Below are 18,588 nucleotides of genomic sequence, written 5' to 3'. Positions count from 1 at the left end.
TTATAGACAATTTATAAGCATTGATTGCCGCTGTCAGGCCGCATCACTACGGCCATCCTTCGCTCGTGGGTGGCACTGTCAGGCACCACTGGAGAAACAACGTCGTCGCTAGTGTTCTGGATGTGTCGGAGGCGAATTTCCAAGCGCGAGCTTGACATCGGATGTCGGGGAAACTGGAGGCACAGGCCATTCGACTTCATCTTGAATCACTCGGTCCGCTACTGCTGCAACCGTCTCGACGGCAACGACATGGGAACTTCTTGGCCGAAAACAGTGCAATCAGACGAAGGTTTAAAACTATCGAACTGAGCCATTAACGAATGCGACACACGTCCAAAACAGTTTAACGCAGGGGAACATCGCGGTCAGAAACGCTTTAGAACCTCCAAAACAACATGCAAAAACCAAAACAAAAAATAGCAGTGTTGCCGACAGACGTTCAGTGGGTGTTCATAAGCCGATGAAATTAGGAAATCAACACAAAAATAAGAGAAAAACTTAAACAAACTCACAACAAACATGTAAATATTGATTTGCTCGTTTAAGTTGTTATGTAATTAGTTGTGCATTTTGATAAAATTATAAGCCAAAACATTCTCAACAAAATCTACAGACCAAACTAAAATGTTTAAAGGTAAGCTGCACAATTTATAAAATATTAAACTTTCATGTTTGCTAAAATAAGTTGTTATACAATTACAAAATTACGTTATACAATTACAAAAATTACGTTGTAGAAAAGTTAGCTTACTAGCGCCGCAGTGCGAGTCCTTTGTCATTTTTATCGCGTAACGGCCAGCTCTTGAGAAGAAATAGGAGCCGTCAATTTTAGCTTTAAAATTGGTGCCGTTTTCCACAATGGAAAATTTGTTGACACGGATGAATTTTGAGTTTAACGACTAATATTGCGCGCATTTCCTGATTCCAAGCTCTCGAGGACAACCCGTTCCGGCTGAGAATACCTTTTTTCGCCGCTGCGACCGTAAGTGAAGTTCCCGCATGCGACGACAGTCACGAGCGCCGACTCCCCGTCCCTTGTTTGTTGCGCGTCGCGTCGCGCGCTCTTGCCCGCGTTTTTCTGGGCTATCCTTTTTGGCCGATCCCAGGCGATCAGCAACACGCGCACACAGACCGATTTTAAACTTCTTTGCACGGAGCTACCTCGTTCGCACTGCCCATGCTCCTTATTCACCGTGTGTACGGTTAAGGCTGCACCATACCTGGCGGTAGCGCCGTCGTTTGGATAACGTATGCGCTGCAAGCCTCACCAGAGCCGTAGCGCCAACGGCGCTGCCACTTTCACCGCGCCAAACGGCGCCCTGTGTTTCTCTGCAGTATCGCTACCCTGAAAATTCCGTACGAACCCGAATGAGCTTGTGCGAGAGGCCGCGAGAGGTGTGCCCGGCTTCTGACAGTCTGTCCGCGGTCTTTGTATCGCAGGGATCCCGAAGATGGAGACGGCATCGCGGGACGACGACCACGCCGAGCCTACCTTCACGACGGAGGTAATGCCGCGGGAAGGGAGTCGCAGAGGGACGCGTCGGTGTCGACGCAGCGGCCTTGCCCGCGTTGGCAGGCGACGGTAGCGTGGCAGTCTGCCAGCACCCTACAAGGTTGAGCGCCGACACTGACGCGTGCCTGCGCGTTTGTGCACCCCGAACCGTTGGTTGGTGACCCAGGCCACTAACACGGGGTTAGTCTTCCCAGAAGGACAGTCCTGCCATGTTTGATGACCCGAACCTGCCCCCTGGATGGTACCGGAAGGTGACACAACGCCAGGCTGGCCGCTCGGCTGGAAAGTTTGACGTCTACATCTTCAGGTGGGCAGCTTACTTCGCTTCGGTTCTGCCGTACACTATCAAGACGGCCGAAGCAGTTTGGTAGATGACTCGTCTCGCAGTTTGGTGGAATTCCTTAGTATGGTGCCTAGAACGGGTCCCTAACTGGTGAGTTTAGTGTCCTATCCCGGCCATAAATCAAAGGGGTCCCAAGTGGCAACAAAATGACCTCGCAAAACCCGGAGTGTCATGCTGTCGCTGTTATATCCTGGCGGTTGGTTGTGGAAAGGCTGGCTCAAAGTACGAGTGGATGCGAGTGTTGCTGTTGCTGCGGCGTCCCAACTCCTAGCTGCCAAAGCATTGGTGGACTGTCAAGCTAAAGAGCCGCCTGTGGCGGAACAAGTGTGGTAATGTCACACTTGTCTGACGTCACCAGGCGGAAGTCCAGGGACCACTTTTTGGGACGAGGTAAACATACTAGTCGGAGATGCGTTTCAGGTACCATAGTAACAAACTACCTAGTTAACTTACCCAAAAAAAAAATGTTTGTTTCTCGTGGAGTACCACATTCCTATAAGATTGTCCTAGAGGGTACTGCTGTTGAGATTGCATCACGAAAAACAAATTCGATTTCTTGGTGTCATATGCACCTACATATGTGGTCTGTGTCTCGGGAAGTGTCAGTGAAGCCATTAATATAATGGAACGTTTATCGATGACGTTTCCTAACGTGCTTCAATGTATTATCATTCCTCACATTTATAAACGGACCGTTATTCCTAAAGCTTTTCTTAGCCGCCTCGATAGTTGCTACTGGTTCCCAGATGGCAGGTTCGAATCCCAGCCAAGGTCCCCGCAGTCTGACGGAGGCTTATTGCAGAAAAGCGCCGCGTAACCGAGATTTCGGCTGCACGTTAAAAGAATCCCCAGACGGTCAAAATGAATCCTCGGTCTTCCACTGGGGCATGTCGATGCTCTCGACCAAATGACGAAGGTCACCTTGGCCTGACAGTGGCCCGTGTAATGGCTGGGAGTTAGTCGGCAAGAAATGTTCTGTAAGAGCCATCTGATTCAGAGGGAACATCCGAGGCCGGTATCTGTCGAAGCGTGTGCCTGACGCAAGATTTCAAACTCTCTCGCAGCCCCGAGGGAAAGAAGTTCCGGTCGCGCAACGAGCTGCAGGCCCACCTGGAGAAGGTCGGCAGCCCACTACCCCTGTCGAACTTTGACTTCACCGTCAAGGGACTGACCAAGGGGCAGATATCTGCCCCGGTCACCCCAAAGGCTACTCCCAAAACCACCCTGGCTACCAAAAAACAGGCGACGGCTAAAAAGGATGTCACTGCCAAGAGGGACACCATGGCCAAAAAGGACACGACTGCCAAAAAGGACGCGACTGCGAAAAAGGATGCAGCGGCCAGAAAGGAGGTCACGGCTAAGAAGGACGTCAAGCGGCCGTCTACCGTCAAGAAGGCTGCGGCGGCGGCCCCCAAGACACCGTCCGGTCAGCGTCATGGTCGTAAGTTGGTCGTGCGTCTCAACTTCACTTCTCCGAAAAAGCGCATTCTCAAAAACTATTCGGAGAACAAAAGCGAGAGGGAAGGTGACAAAGCAGCTTTGCCGCGGAGCGAGGAGGAGGAGGAGCCGGAAAAGGTGACCGTCGAAGCCCCCAAGGTGGAGGCGCCTAAGAGCACGGAGAAAGAGAATGCAGCCACCAAGAAGGAGGCGGCGGCCACCGAGAAGGAGGAGCTTCCCGGCAAAAAGGAGGCGGCGGCCAAGGCAGAAGGGGGGCGTAGCCGGAAACGCAAGTTGGTCGAGGTGGAGGACCTTCTCTTCAAAGAGTTCGACCGGTTGGAGCGGAAGCCGGCGGGCAAGGGGAAAGTGGGAGGGGCCGAAAAGAAGGCGACACCGAAGGAGGAGGTGGAGCAAAAGGAAAAGGCGGACTCGAAGAAGTCACATCAGAAAGAGAAAGCGGAGCTGAAGAAAGCGGAGCAGAAGGAGGCCGAGCAGAAGAAGGGCGAGAAAAAGAAGAAAGTGGAGCAAAACAAGGCGGTACAAAAGGAAAGGGTAGACCAGAAGAAAGCTGAGCAAAAGCAGAAGACGGAGCAGAGAAAAGAGAAGGTGGAGCCGAAAGGGGCAGGGCAAAAGGAGAAGGTGAGGAACAAGAAAAAGAAGGTGGAGCCTAAAGATGACGCAGAGCCGCAGTCTAAAGAGGAGGCTGAACGTCCCGAGCAATCGGGGACGGTCTCGAACCAACGAGCGGAAACGGCGGTCGATGCCGAACTTGTGGATGCCCCGCCCGCCTCCGAGGCAACGGACGCAAAGAAGGATAAGACCAAGATCGCCACGGAAAAAGGCACGGCACAGAAGGTCGTAAGGGAAAAAAGTAAAAGGCAGGCAATCAGAAAGGCTAAAGAGGAAGAAAGGCTTTTACAAGCCTCCGCTGCCGAAATGGAGGAGGCCGCGGCCACCGCAAGAGTGCCGGAAGTGCCTGGCGAGGCATCGCCGACTGAACCCTCCCAGGCAGAGGAGGAGGACCCAGCACACGGCGAGAACCAGGTGGCGGACGAAGAAGCACCCGTGGAAGACCCCGTTGCAGCGAAGGAAGCCACCGCAGAAGCGGCGTTCGAGGAGGACAGGTTGCCGACGCCCCCGCCGGAGCAACCGCGGCCCCACAGCACACTCTACGAACTCTTTCCGCACATGATCGAACACAGCTACACCAAGAATCCTGAAGAAGAAGAGATTGACCTCTCACGGAGACGACAGCAGCTTCAACAGCAGCAGCCTCAGCACGGAGGTGCCCAGACGCGGAAGCGCAGCCGCTCCGCGACGCACGACGTCGCCGCGGGTGGCGCCACAAGCCCCGAGCCTCCTGCGCAGAGGCGCCGACGAAGAACCAGTCGCCCGAGTGAGAACTGTGACTCTGCGGAGGATGGTCTGTTAGCGACTGCAACCAGCTGAGCGCGCCAACGGTTGGAGCGTTTTGTCCCGTTGTCGTATTTTGCTGGTTTGCACGTGCAGCGCGGTCGCCGCGCATGGGCCCTCTCGTTCCCTTTTTTTGGCACGCAGGGTTTGCTTTTTTCTTGCGTTTTTAACGAAAACTGCAACTGGAATGTGACCTTATCCCGATCTCTGTTGTTCATGGCGACGGTTTTTTGCGTTTCTGCAGTGGCGGCGGCCAGTTCATTCGCTACTAACTTGGGTCACTCACGGGAACGACAACCTGCTAAAGTAATCGTGACGATTCCCCTCCAACTCTGCGGGTGTGGTGCACCGGTCTTGGCACGAAGCTTTCAATATGACGCATTGCATTTAAAGGCTGACTTAAACGGGTTTCAGCTTCTGCAAGTGAACCCAATACGATTGAAAACTGATTGTTAGACTATGTTGTATGATTTCGAGCGGTGCAAGTATTGAAAGCACACTAAAGGGACTTCTGATTTTGTCTTTTTATGGCTCCAACATAATCTACAGATGGGAGTACTTTGTGAATTTTTAGATTGAGGGGTAGTTAAACCATGTGAGAGCCATAAAGAGATGAAGTTGTAATCTGCTTTAGTAAACCTTTAGGCCCCCTCCCTTCCCTCCCAGGTAAAAAAAAAAAAAAAAATGTCCCTTCGAAGATGTACCGTTCGAAAACTGCAAATTTCTTGAATTTCGTTGGAAAGATCCTCGGCACACGATGCGAGCGGCCTGCGTCAGAGCTCTCGCAATCATCCGTTCACATTTTACGATTCGAGGCATAGTTTTCCACATGACCAGCAGTGTCTCGGAAAAACGAGTGCGGGGGCAGTCTGTCGAAGAGGTGCTGGCAATGCTTTCTCCATTTCCGGTCAACCGTCGGGACTGGTTGCACTTGAGTTTTTTTAAAGATGCTGCACATGTGCGATTCATTGCTCCAGCTTGATTCGTACATTGTACACTTGATTGCTTAGAACCCCTAATGTGCTGTCTGGGTGGAACAGTTAGCCACTTGACGCGGCGGCACCCGTTACATTTTCGAACTGGTTTTGTCCGGCTATATTTTTACAGTAGGCAGCCTCCAGTTGGATATTGAGCAAGTGCCACGTCTGGCTCATTCATCCGACATCTTTGTGTTGCTCGTGCTGTCGGAGAGACAGATTTTAGAAGCTTCACGGTTTATGCGAAGGTTGCGCAGCCAATCTTGTTTAACCGGTGCTGAATGTCCGAATAAGCCGAAATGGTGTGGAGTTGGCTTTTACCCGAGTCAAGCGAGACGTGCCCTCGGAAGGTTCCAAACCTTCGGTGTGCCTCGGACCCTTCATTTTTTAATAAAGAGCTCGTTTTTATAAGTTGATGCCCGAATCCAAATGCCTTTGATGATGGGTACGCCGGAAGGTCGTGCGCATGTCTGCAAAAACTATTTAAAAAAAATGGTGGAAGACGCCGCTGTACAAAGGTGTACATAGCATAACCATTGAGCATGTGCTGCGTGCATAGTCGCCATTGCCCGCCCCCCTTCATCTCACTGGTTGTATAATAGCGCTCGCAGTTAGTTGCACCTTCCGAGAATTGCGCTCTTCTCGAATCAAGACTGCAGTGTACAAAGCTGTCGTGCATGTTCGCTTCTTTTTTTAACCCATCTCGAAAGCGTGTTGACGGCATCTGTCCGGGACGCGCGGAAGAGCGGATAGATTTTTTGTTTGGTTCCTGTTCCACTCTGCTCGAGTTTCGGGCGAGCCCGTTTGCTATCCTGTCGTCATTCTCTGCCCCTCTCTATCTGCCTGTCCCACATGTATACCTCACCATCATCCTTCGACAATAAAGCTCGCCATTATCACAGACTGGGTCCATTTTTTCTGCGCTTTGAAACTGCAGGCCGTACAGTCTGAAGTTCAGGTTCTGCATTCTCTAAGCTCTACCAACTGTGTGCAAACTTGCATACGCTGTGTGCTCGTACGTACGATCAGTCGTGGAAGTGACGGTCGTTCGTGCAATTCGGCGTCGACGCAAAGTGCAGTGCAAGCTTCCAGCGAGGACAAACACGGGAGGGACCCTATCGCCTTGATTGTCGAAGGTAGGTGGCACAGATTTCTCCGTTCACATTTCGATAACGGGAGTTATTTCCACACCTCTGTGGATATACAACTTGGAACCCGCAGAAAACCTGAAGCAATGCGTTTTGTTGCTGACGAGGTGCAAGTTTGATGGGATCTGCTCGTAGAATGCGCCAAAACCTTTGAGGTTGGCTGCATCAATCCGAGCTCAGTAACTTGGCATGTCTGTTTTCATGGACAGGCTCACTAATGCCCTAATAAAAGTCGGGGCCATGGATTGTTTAGACCAAGACTTAACAAACCCCGACACATGGATGCATTGTTCTGGCTAAAAATAAGGGTACCAAAAGAATGCCACACGATGCTAACTTTTGTGCCCACTATGGAAGGATCAACCGGCATGGATGCTGCGTCGGTGGTCTAGTGACTGCTTCGTCTTTAGCTGCCAAGGTCGAAATCGGGTTACTGATCCCAATAAGGAGGTCATTGGCTGCTTTGCTATGGTCCACAGCTCGTAAACATTCACCTAACGAAGCCAGACTCTGCACAACATGGTGGCGCACATCCCAACTTGGTTTCTCTGTGCAAGGTTGTAGTTTCAGTCTTGGCAAGTCCTTGCTCAGCAGGATCGCTGCACCACATTCTTTAGGAGTGTTGATTGGTGAAGTGTTTTAACAAAATGTATTGCACAGCTAGTTTGTACAAAATGAACAGAAGGGCGTCAAAAAACCTGTCGCACGAACAACAATCCGCTATAGTCCCTTGCAAAATTTACCAAACAGTTGCCACGCGAGGTCAGCAGAGTGACGGTGCACAGATTTTTTGCATAGCATGGCCATGTAATATCATTTGGGTGACACATTCACTTGATGTCATCTTGTGACATGACGTCAGCTGATCACTATCACTTGCCTCACTCCCATTCGCTGGTTTAAGCGATTGTGTAACAATAGCGACAACTAACCGCACAGCTCAAAGCCCGCTTTGTCTCCTACCTTATCCATAGAATTCAGATGCATTTATTCTTTGTCTTTGTTTCGCAGCAAACTGTCTCGAAGAAGCGAGCCAGTCTGTGGGGGAGCCTCCAAGCACGAGAGCCGTGACGCGCCTGAGGGGGCGCCTGAAACAGGGTTCTTCAGACGGTGTTCTGGTTGTCCCCGGGAGGGGGAAAAAGAGTCCCTATTTTGGCTCAAGGGGACTGCAGCCGCCAAAGCTCTCTGGGCAGCCCTGGGTGCCTCCCAAGTCGCCCTATGGACTTGTGCAAGAGAGCCTCTACCATGACCCCTGGAAACTTCTGGTGGCCACCATCTTCCTCAACCGAACCACTGGTAGGCTGAGTCCCCCCATAATGAAATATTTCTTTTTTCCTTTTCAAATTTGGCCAATTTCTTTTTGATGCAGAATATGTTAGTTTTAGAGGAAATGCGATGCAACATCACAAAGAACAACACGTGACGGCATGATGCGACGTCGTAGCGTCGCATCATGTGTAACATCACGTTGCATGTAACATTGTGTGACACAATGATGTCACATCGCACCTAATGCGTTGTTTCACATGTAATATCATGTGACATGATCACATGGTTGGTCGCGGTGTCACATTACACCACGTCACACGACACTGTCTCACGTTCACTCAGCTCTGCTCAAAACACACTGCACATTTTGTCTCTCAACTGTATTCGTAGTATTAAGATACATTACTTGTTTTATGGTGAATATGTATGCACATGCAAGCTTACCGGCTTCTTTAGGTGGTAAGTGCAAAATCTTCATTTGACCCAAAACCATGTGGTTTCTGCTTGGATTTTCTGTTTTTTACGTGAATAGTATTTGGTGGTTATTATGGTTGTATCCAATTAAAGGGGCACTGACAGGTTACTTATACTCGCCGAGGTTTTTATTTGAGCTTGACCAATAAGAGTCCAACTACCCAGAACACAGTTTACGGGTCGAAATTTGTTTTCTTTCCGTCCCAAAGCAGCCGGTTGAGAATTGGCCGGTTGCAGTCGCGCTCTCTCTCTTTTCAATGGTCACGTAACATTCAAATTATGTGTACCAAATATATCCCAAGTCGTGGGCCATCTAAGGCACACATTCAATATTAAAAATAGAAAAGAATTTGAACCCCATTTTTGTTGCCTCCAAAAAGTTGCAAATACATTGATCGAAAAAAAAAAAATAATGCACAGATCGCAGGAAGTACATGTATACGTCATTCTCGATACGGCAGCGTACTGCGGGCTAGATGACGTGATGGCAGCACGTGACGAACCAACGTTGCGATTCGGAACTGTCGTTCATGATACCGGCCAATCAATCTTCAAGCACAGAACATCGAGCGGAAGGGATATAAGTAAGAAACAGACAAACGATGCAGGCAAATTTGTCGTCGTCGTCGTCATCTGCTTCACACACTGGAGAAGCGGAGAAAAAAAAATGCAGTTGGGTGTAGTCACGTGACTTCCAACCACGAGCCTCCGTGCTCGTGTTTCGGCTTAGAGCAGTCGAGTTTTTTGGCTTTATTAAATATATATCTGCGCGACTTTGAAGCAAAATATTTATTGCGTAGTCTCCTGACACCATATTAAATCACCTGGCGGGAAATAAGAAAAAACACATTTTGTACTTTTTATTGTGGTGTTATCACATGGGAGCCTGCAAATGCCGTATTAAAGAGTAAAATTTTGAGCACTAAGTGATTGGCCTAATATGGCTCGCTAGCTGTGCCTTACCGCTCCATGCACACCTTCGGATTTTGAAAAATGAATTCGGCAGTGTTGTACCGAAAGAAAAATAACGAAATATGTTACTCGTCACTTGCAAATAAACGGAATGCGTTACCGGTTTATGTTTCCTCAATATAATGTGTCACCGTTACTGATAAAAAGTAATGCACGTTACTTTTTTATTCATGAATTAAAATGTTTGTTTTGACAAGGTTTTTCTAAAGTGGGACTGTATGTGTGGGGAAGAGAGGCAAAATGTTGAAAGTATGTGGAATGAATGAAGAATTCATAAAACTTTGCGCCTAGAAACACAGACAAAAATTGAAGTTAAATTTCTTTGTCTTGGAAGAAGATGTAACGAGTAACGTAACTATGTTACCCAAGTAACATTAGTGCGTTATCCGCTATTGTTGAAAATGCAACGAGCGTGGTAATATGGGACCGCAAAAATGTGTCACCGGTAACGCCATTACTTGCAACGCATTATCACCAACACCGTTTCGGCATACATGTAGCTTTGTTTTTCGGTTAAAACCGAACCCACAGGTCACACTCCTCCCGAGGTGTGTTCACCAGTTTCATCATGGTCCCTTCACTACATTGCACAGCAGTACTGCAGAGAAGCCGAAGCGTTAATTTACAATTGTGACTCCGAACGAGTTCAAACATTTTTAATGGACGCCTTTTTTACAAAAAGATGCTGATTTTTGTTGATGGAAGACTCGTGCAAATGCTGCATTGGTCCAGCAGAATCAAAGCAGTTGGCAGCAAAGTGAGTCACAAACATTTTAATGGACATCTTTCAAAAGATGTTTGTGCAAGTTCCTTCTCCATACATTATTCCCAATGTTTTACTTGCATCTTGCATTGACGGCACTTTGGTCTCTTTTTTAATTTATTCCTATTTTAATCTATCTCAGTGATAGTCTTCCCATAAAATAACCTGTAATGCTTACTACGGCAAGGAAACGAGGGCAGGAGCTTGCAAGTTCTGCTACTTGCATCTGTGATTCAGAATGTGCACCAGTATCAAACCCTCGCTTTACTTACGATGGCGTCGGAATGCAGGTAAAGCGGCAGTGCCGCTGATCTGGAAGTTCTTGGGCTTGTACCCAACCGCCGAATCGGTCCTCCAAGCCCCCATTCAAGACATTGCCGAGCTGCTCCAGCCGCTGGGACTCCACAACAAGAGGGCAGCTATCATACGCCGCTTCTCAGGTACATCACTGCGTCGGGAGAACTAGCACCGCTCACTGGAAGTGCCGAATCATGCAGCTTGATTCACGGCTGGCACTGACGTCCCCATCGGTGGCCATCCTGCTGACCATGCAGCCTAGCGCGCTTTTGCAGCTTACATTTTGCATTGTCGAATTTGTTTGTTCTCACCAAGAACTGGATAGGAATAACCACCAACAAGCCCCAATGACGTCATGTAGCAAGCCACGCGCAAAGCCGATGATTGCACCACACCGAGAGGTACACGAGGCTCTGCCGACGGAACACCGTGAAGAAATTAAACTGCACTAAGCGCATAGAGCAATCAACTGCAGAGTGTATGGAAGTGGCAGAGACTAGGGATGCCGCGAACTTTTTTCGAATCGAAGTTTCGATGATCGAATCAAGCGGTTCGAAAGGTTCGAAAGATTTCGATTTTTCGAATTGTTTATATCGTAAAATTCGACGGAGGTCGAATTTTCGAACTTGTTAAGCTAAGAAGTTCGACGCTTTTCGAACCGTCGAACTTATTACGCTAATAAGTTCGATCTTTTTCGAACTTCCGAACTTATTGCGCTGCAAGGTTCGATGCCTGTCGAACTTTCGAACTTCACTGACCAAAAAATTCGATGAATTTCGAAATTTCGAACTTATTTATCAAGAGGATTCGAAAGGTTTCGAACTTTCGATTTCTGAAAAGTCAGAAGTTCGACGAACTTCGAACTTTTAGGGTAAAAGTTCGACGCTCGTCGAACTTCGAAAGACCGGCGGACGGTTTCATTTGATTTCAAGTAGTGGGGTACATTCGTAATTTTTTTTTTCTCGAACTTTTACGCGCGGTGCTGCGTTCCTTACGAAAGACAATGTCATTTATTTCAATGTTCTGGCATGCTTAGGTTTAAAGAAATAAATCCCCGAAGGGGCGAGGACGGACGACGGGTTTTTGACGATTATCGTTTGTGCCAGATTTGAAGCACGCTGCAGCCGGAGCTATTTATAGTAGATATGTTATACTTTTTTAAAAATGATCTATGTATAGCCTAGGTAAGTTGCGTCTTAAGATGTGATTATTGTTATTCAACGTGAGTTTCGAAGAAATGTCCAAACATGTATCTGCATGCAATTATGACCTAAACTTGATATTTATTTTCGTCTAAGTTGTTTGAGGTATCGCATTTAAATTAACACCACAGACAGTACATATCATTGCCATCTGCAGAATACAAAATAATATATTTATTGTTTTTTCACGCTAAGGAATAAATTAACGCATGGCAGAAGATTTCTAGTAGTGTTCAAGTTCAGCACGTCATTAAAAGAAAACTTTTTTTTTTTTTTTTTCGCTTCACGTTTCTGGGACGTGTTTCTTTTAGCTTGTACACATTTTGGTAAAAGAAACTTGTTTCGAAGTTCTGAACCTCTGAATAAGCAAGAATAGAACACTTCCAACGAATTCTTGATAGTTTTTTTGTTTTCCTGCTTTTTATTCCCGCATTTATTATTTTTTTTTTTTTTTATGGGCACAAGTGTTTAGGTTGAAAAGACAGCTTTGAACTTCCGAACCACTAAGCATGTGACGAGCAGTGCCTTCTGACAACGAGTTTCTAACAATGACCATCTACGCAACCTTTTATACAGTGAAGAGCGACAGTAGCTATACATATGCATAAATAATTTCAGATTAAAATAAGCATCGGATCGGATTACTACCAGCGTGCAAGGGGTGGCGAGCTAGTTTGCCAGGTCGCTTCAAGGTTTTTCTGAGCCTCAACCTCCTGCTCGCCCCTGGCCGTTTCGAACTGGATGAGTCTCATAAAACAGTGTGTTCGCGCAATCACTACTGCGTGATGCAGGTTAAAGACCCCCCCCCCCCCCCCCCCGGGGGGCTGGCGGTCACAATTCTGCACTGGCAAATATTCTAGCACGTCCGGGACACTCGTCGTCTCATTTAATTGCCTGACCAACTTCGCAGAATCTAGATATCACACCCTAACTTTTCTCAACTTGATTTTGTGAAAACCAGTGAGTCGTGAAAACGTTATTTGAAACTGAAACTGTAGAAAAACTTGAAAATCGGACTTCGAACTTTGAAAACTTGGATTAGAAAGAAATTCAAAATCTTCAAAGTTTTTTTTTTTTTTTTTTTTTTTAATTTAGCGTTAAAAGAGAATCGAATCCTTCAAACTTTTCGAACTTTATGCAGAAAGAAATTCGAAATCTTCTAATTGTTCGAACTTCATGTCTATAAAAATTCGAAGCGTTCGAAGTTTTCGAATTTCTTTTACAAAGAATTTCGAAATCTTCGAATTTATCGAACCTGAAGTAAAAAATATTCGAAACATTCGAATTCGAAATTTTAGAAACCGTGAAAGCTTCGAAATTTTCGAATTCGAAACTCCGCTGTAGACAAAAGTTGCGAATTTTTCGAAATCGAACCTCGGTCGGTACGAAAATATCGAAAATTTTCGAAATCGAACCTTAGTTCGCTTCGCAAATGTCGAAACCTTTCGAAATCGAACCTAGGGTGGTTCGCGACATCCCTAGCAGAGACGACAGGAGTCGGGACGGACAGATGCTGCGCTTCATTTCATGGTTAGTGTACAACGCTGTCAAAACTGCTGGTACGGGCATGGGGCGTGGTCCTGCAGTTCACCTGCATGTGCTTTTGCACTAATGAGAAGCAAGGCGGAACCACACGCTTGCACCAGTAGCTTTGATAGTATTGTACGCTAGGTAAAAAATGGAATGTATATAACAATGTATTGGGTGACCCCCACCCAAAAAAATTTGCAGGGTTGTTTTTTTTTTACTTTGAAAATAAACTATCCATCACCGAGCGCTCATTTACCGCTTAAAGGTAGTGCTAGAGGTCCTCACCAGATGCCAAAGTTTCAGCACAAACCAATATTTTATTCAAAAGTTACAAGTGATTTTCTGAAAATTTCAATGGAAAAACAGTGGCGGACAGAGCTCTCGAATACATGGGGCTCTATAACGCCAGAAACCGAAAACGGGCAAAAATGGGTCCCACTTTTCCATTGAAATTTTCAGAAAATCACTTTTGAATAAAATATTGGTTCATGCTGAAACTTTGGCACCTGGTTCGGACCTCTCGCGTTACTTTTGGGCAGAAAATGAGCGTTCGGCGATGCCTAGTTTATTTTTGCGGTGAAAAAAACCCTGTATATTTTTTTTTTTTTTTTTCAGGCACCCTTTTATATGTTAACGTCCCAACACTCAGTTGCTACTCTGCTCAGCACTATAGTCACTTTAGCTGAAGCATGTTTCACTTTGGCTGAGGCCCTTGCAATATGCCGCTCAGATGCTTTCCTGCAATCTCGCTTTTTTTTTTTTTTTGACTAAATGTTGGTTTAATGCCAACTTTTTATCGCAAATATTTCTCGGAAGTGAGAAAAGCTACCGTGCATCTTAGAAAAGGGACTAATAAAAAGAAGCTGGAGGTACTCGAACCAACTGTGTTCAAACAGCCCGACGTTTCACAGCTTGCTCGGTCGCTTGTTTACAGGTGACTTATTTGGCTGAATGTTCATCTTTCTCTTCTTTTTGTCGCTGCCGTTAAAATCTTCTTCTTCTTGTGACTCCTTGAAGCCCGTGAATATAACTGCTTGGGAGGGCACCGATCGTCCGGTTCAGGTTGTTCTTTGTATGCTGAATTATGCCATGACTCTAAATAGAGATGTTTTTTCCAGTTTCTTTCGGTGTCCAGTACAAAACTGTTGTCGAAGTCAATGACATGGTTGTTCTTTTCTGCATGTTCTGGTAGAATGTTTCCTTGTATGTTCTTTTTTATATCATATTTATGTCTGCATAGACGTTCTGGGAAGTTCCCCCCATATATGAGGCATTGCAGTCGGCGCCAGGGGTATGACAAGGCCTTGGGCTTTTTTTTTCTATGACAATCTTTTGGAAGAGGGAGATGATGGATGATGGCCAAAGGTTGAGACAGGCTTGTGTGTCACTGCTATGCCGTATGGTTTGAGAGCACGGGTAAGAACTTAGCTCGTGCCTCTGAGGTACGGGACGCACGTGCGGCTGGAGGGATGGGTTTTCTCAACTGCAGATGGGTGACGAAGCTTCCTGTAGATATAGTTGACGAATCTTGTTGGATATGCGTTTTTTTAAGGTCCCGTTCTATAATATCAACTTCCTCTTTAAGTGCCTTGTCTGTGGAATACTCTGTGATGGCATGTCGAAATAGTGCCGACAAAACCCATCCCTCCAGTTGCATGTGCGTCCCGTACCCCAGAGGCACAAGCTAAGTTCTCACCCGTGCTCAAACAATGTGGCATAGCAGTGACACACAAGCCTGTCTCGACCTTTGGCCATCATCTCCCTCTTCCAAAAGATTGTCATCCAAAAGAAAAAGCCCAAGGCCTTGTTTATCGTATTCCTCGCGCCGACTGCAATGCCTCATTTGGGGGGGAAGCCAAGAACCTCCCCGAACGCCTACGCAAACACAAATATGATGTAAAAAAAGGACATACAAGGAAACGCTCTAGTGGAACATGCAAAAAAGAACAACCACGCCATCGACTTCGACAGCGGTTTTGTGCTGGACACCGAAAGAAACTGGAAGGAACGTCTCTATTTAGAGTCATGGCCTATCCAGCATACCAAGAATAACCTGAACCGGTCGATAGGTATCTTCCCAAGCAGTCATATTCACGGACTTCGAGAAGTCACAAAAAGAAGACGATTTTAATGAGAGCGACAAGGAGAAGAGAAAGACCCAGCCAAATAAGTCACCCATGAACAAGCGACCGAGCAGGCCATGGTACCTCCAGCTCCTTTTTTTAATAGACCGACACGCTGTTTACAAACAAGCCCGCGTTTGCCCACACAAGGTGTGGGCACTGCGCGTGCACAGAACCCAAATTCGCATGAAGTGAAGAGTCTGCGCATGCGCAATGCCGTCGACAGCGCCACCGCAGCTGCATGACGTCAGGGCCGCGTGTTGGTCTATACTCACCTAACCAGGCAAATTTTTGCCGAAACGTTTAATTTTCAAAAGTACTGATCTACTTTAGTGGGGGATGTCATTTCCTCAGAAAGTGCCTCAAAAGCATTGTTGAGTGAGAGGTGACACTGTGCCCTTGCTTTGGCTGAGCTCTGCTGGAGTGCCTCAGTGTTCTGTTTATAATGATTCCACTCTTTATAAGTTCCAACACTGATGACATGGGCAGAGAAATAGCCGGAAATAAAATGCCGTGATAACATGGTGTATGCCGAGAGTTAGTGCCGGAAGACATTTTTTTATGTGCTCCGGGGCAAAAAAAAAAAAAAAAAAAAAAAGAAGTGCCTCGTCTGGTGTGATTATTCTAAGCAAAGTGCACATGAAGGCACCTTAAACTGCACCATGCCCAGTAGCACTACAGTGCCTGGAATGTGTCCATAGTAGCACTTCGTTCTCAAGCAAGTGTTGATTCCAGTGAGAATGGCGGTGTTCCTTTGACACGAGGACTCTGATCACCTTAAGCCACTCTAGTAACTACTTCACTACTTCGTCTGAGCACGGTTGCCTTACGAGGTTCCTAGATGAAGTGGTAGAGACCTACGTTGCGGCTAGGTTCTTAAGTGACCTACGGATGCAGAGGAGTACCTGACACGGGACTGGAGGTACCCTAGCGAGTTGCACGGCATCGGCAAGTACGGCAACGACTCCTACCGAATCTTCTGCATCAAGGAATGGGCCAAGGTGGGTTCTTGGCAAGAGCAGTCTTTGGAAAGGACCTTTGGGTTTCACTTTGTTTAAACGAGGCGGAGAACTGGGGAAGAACACTTAAGGTTGTTTTTCTTTCTTTTTAGCCGATTGTAGTGGAACCTTGCGAGATAAAACTTTATAAAATAACAAGAAAAAGAAATTTTGAATTTTATGGCCCTGTGGATACGCCACATTCGGGGGAATGCAGGGCAGTCCGTTTTAAACTAAAAGAAGGGCCAAACGAATCTCACCCACTTTAAACAAACCTCAAATATCAGTTCCTCATGCATCGGCACTGTAACTTACCATGGAGATAACGATTAAGTATTGCTTGTTTTTCTGTTGCATATTCCGCATCATGGTTGAAAATGGCAGTAACTTAAAGTGCAACTCCGCTTCATTTTTGGTTTTGAAAAACAATGCAGTCCTCTTCAGTATTGCCTAGGAAGATTACACGTCAAATATTACGACGCAGTTCTGTCTCAATGTTTCTTAAACGGTCGGGCAAACTTTGCAACTCGCCAGGTTGCCAAAATCGGCTGACTCGAGCGGGCGAAACTAAAAGCACAGTCAAGGCTACGGCATGAGCGCAGCCAACATTGAGCTAAACGTCATCACCACTGCCCCCTTTTGCTTGTTTTTACTTCTCTGGGTGAGTGTAGGGGATGATCCTCTCGGCGCTCAACGGTGTCCACACGATTGGCGTAACGCGCCTGCGCAGCGCACCTCTTGGGAGCCGTCCGGTCACCCCGCCGTGTTCTCGCCGTTACCGCCGTCAACGTCTCACCGTTTGTGATTATTGTCTCTCGGAGTTTCGTCCAGACTACGGACACCACGTGCGCAGACTTATGCCTCAGTTGTGCTGACGTTGTCGAATGTCATAGACTCCAAAACGTGGCGAAGAGTGCGGTGCAGACGACACTCGCGCCTGGCACACGCCCGCCCCAATCCCGCCCGTCGTTGAGTAGAGTTGAGAGAGAGAGATCACGTGACATCTTGTACCAAGTGATGGCTATGTTCTTGGTGGCCCGAGGCCAATGTTGTTGGACGGAGCCAAAGTTTCAATTTCCGCTCGTGTTTAAAATTAGATTTTAAAAATATAGCCATTTTTTGTGAAGCAAACAATGTAGTGTCTTTTACTAGGGCTTTTTAATGCGAAATCACTAATTATCCCGAAATTTTCTAAATTGAGTGGAGTTGCGCTTTAACTCCTGCATGCTTAAAAGGAAAATTGCAGCGAGCTCCATCTTTTTATCTATTTTAAATTCTGTACTTCGTCTCACATGCATGATGCCGTCTGATTTCCCGTCCTTCAACAGGTGACCCCAGACGACCACATGCTCAACAAATATCATGCTTGGCTCAAGGCACAAGGCTGCAGCTGACCAGAAACTCCCCGGACATCTGTTTTAACTACCTTATTTTGATCTCCAAGTCTTAGTTCCCTTTGGGACAGCAAAAGGGGGGGATATTTTTAGCTTTTAATACAAACTTGGTCTTTCAAGTCCTATTCATGCTTTGCAAGCTCAGTCTTGCCAATCTTTTACATCCATTAAACCTGTCTTTCGTGAGCCGCACTCTCAGGAGTCCCTTTACATGGACAAGATGTTTATGTTGGCAGGCAGATAGTACTCTTGTCTGAACTCATTAGTTACTGACAGGATAAGAATAGCAAGGACAGGGTGCAGTTTCCCCACCTCCAGCGCAAGGTTCCTACCAAGCGCTTGGGTGTCTAACGAGCATCGAGTGTGCGCGTGCAGCTTGATCACGGCAAAAGGCAACGAGCACGTGCTGGAGGCCGGATGTTCGTACAAGATGCCATGTTGTTCTCATTCTGTCAGTGAGTGACTACGTATAGTAAACAGTTAGCTTTGCTGGCAAGCTTCTTCTAAGCAGGTGCCGTTTAGTAAATCCCAGCCTAGAGCGAGGTGTTACGTTTTACATGAATCACACACCATCATGCCCAAGTGTTCTAGCAATATATTTTAGACTGATTGTTCTTCAGTGGCTTTGCACTCCCAAAATTTCGTACTGAGGAACAGGTTCTATTCTGGCTTCCTCAGCTGCCTAATGAATTTAAGGACAATCCTCCTCACCGCCGAATCTCAACAGTACTTGAG

At 46.9% G+C, this 18,588-nt stretch overlaps 1 protein-coding gene across 4 annotated transcripts; it reads left to right on the top strand.

Annotated features, from left to right (window-relative positions):
- The first annotated feature begins 809 nt into the window (after positions 1 to 809).
- LOC8034684 (methyl-CpG-binding domain protein 4) lies at positions 810 to 18,039 on the top strand. Of its 4 annotated transcripts, none has more exons than XM_040499697.2 (8): positions 825 to 982; positions 1,441 to 1,505; positions 1,708 to 1,820; positions 2,921 to 3,297; positions 7,843 to 8,127; positions 10,600 to 10,749; positions 16,359 to 16,462; positions 17,788 to 18,039. In XM_040499697.2, the coding sequence occupies exons 2-8, from the start codon at positions 1,452 to 1,454 to the stop codon at positions 17,851 to 17,853; spliced, it is 1,149 nt and encodes a 382-aa protein (XP_040355631.2). In that variant the 5' UTR covers positions 825 to 982; positions 1,441 to 1,451; the 3' UTR covers positions 17,854 to 18,039. The 4 variants fall into 4 exon arrangements, with proteins under 4 accessions (XP_029833233.3, XP_040355631.2, XP_040062932.2 ...); XM_040206998.3 differs by having other exon boundaries at positions 1,699 to 1,820; XM_029977373.4 differs by lacking the exons at positions 7,843 to 8,127; positions 10,600 to 10,749; positions 16,359 to 16,462; positions 17,788 to 18,039 and having other exon boundaries at positions 810 to 982; positions 2,921 to 6,584.
- The last annotated feature ends 549 nt before the right edge of the window (positions 18,040 to 18,588 follow it).

The sequence above is a fragment of the Ixodes scapularis genome, unplaced genomic scaffold (assembly GCF_016920785.2).
Source record: "Ixodes scapularis isolate PalLabHiFi unplaced genomic scaffold, ASM1692078v2 PGA_scaffold8__174_contigs__length_109621045, whole genome shotgun sequence".
NCBI lineage: Eukaryota > Metazoa > Arthropoda > Arachnida > Ixodida > Ixodidae > Ixodes > Ixodes scapularis.
Note: the sequence above shows the minus strand (reverse complement) of the source record. Positions and strands in the feature narration are given on the sequence as shown.

What these genes read in the sequence shown, in the direction of transcription:
- LOC8034684 (XM_029977372.4), top strand. Translation starts at nt 1,452, where the DNA reads ATGGAGACGGCATCGCGGGACGACGACCACGCCGAGCCTACCTTCACG. An exon ending in AGCCTACCTTCACGACGGAG is followed by an intron (nt 1,506 to 1,698) that starts GTAATGCCGCGG and finishes ACACGGGGTTAG; the next exon opens with TCTTCCCAGAAGGACAGTCC. An exon ending in TTTGACGTCTACATCTTCAG is followed by an intron (nt 1,821 to 2,920) that starts GTGGGCAGCTTA and finishes ACTCTCTCGCAG; the next exon opens with CCCCGAGGGAAAGAAGTTCC.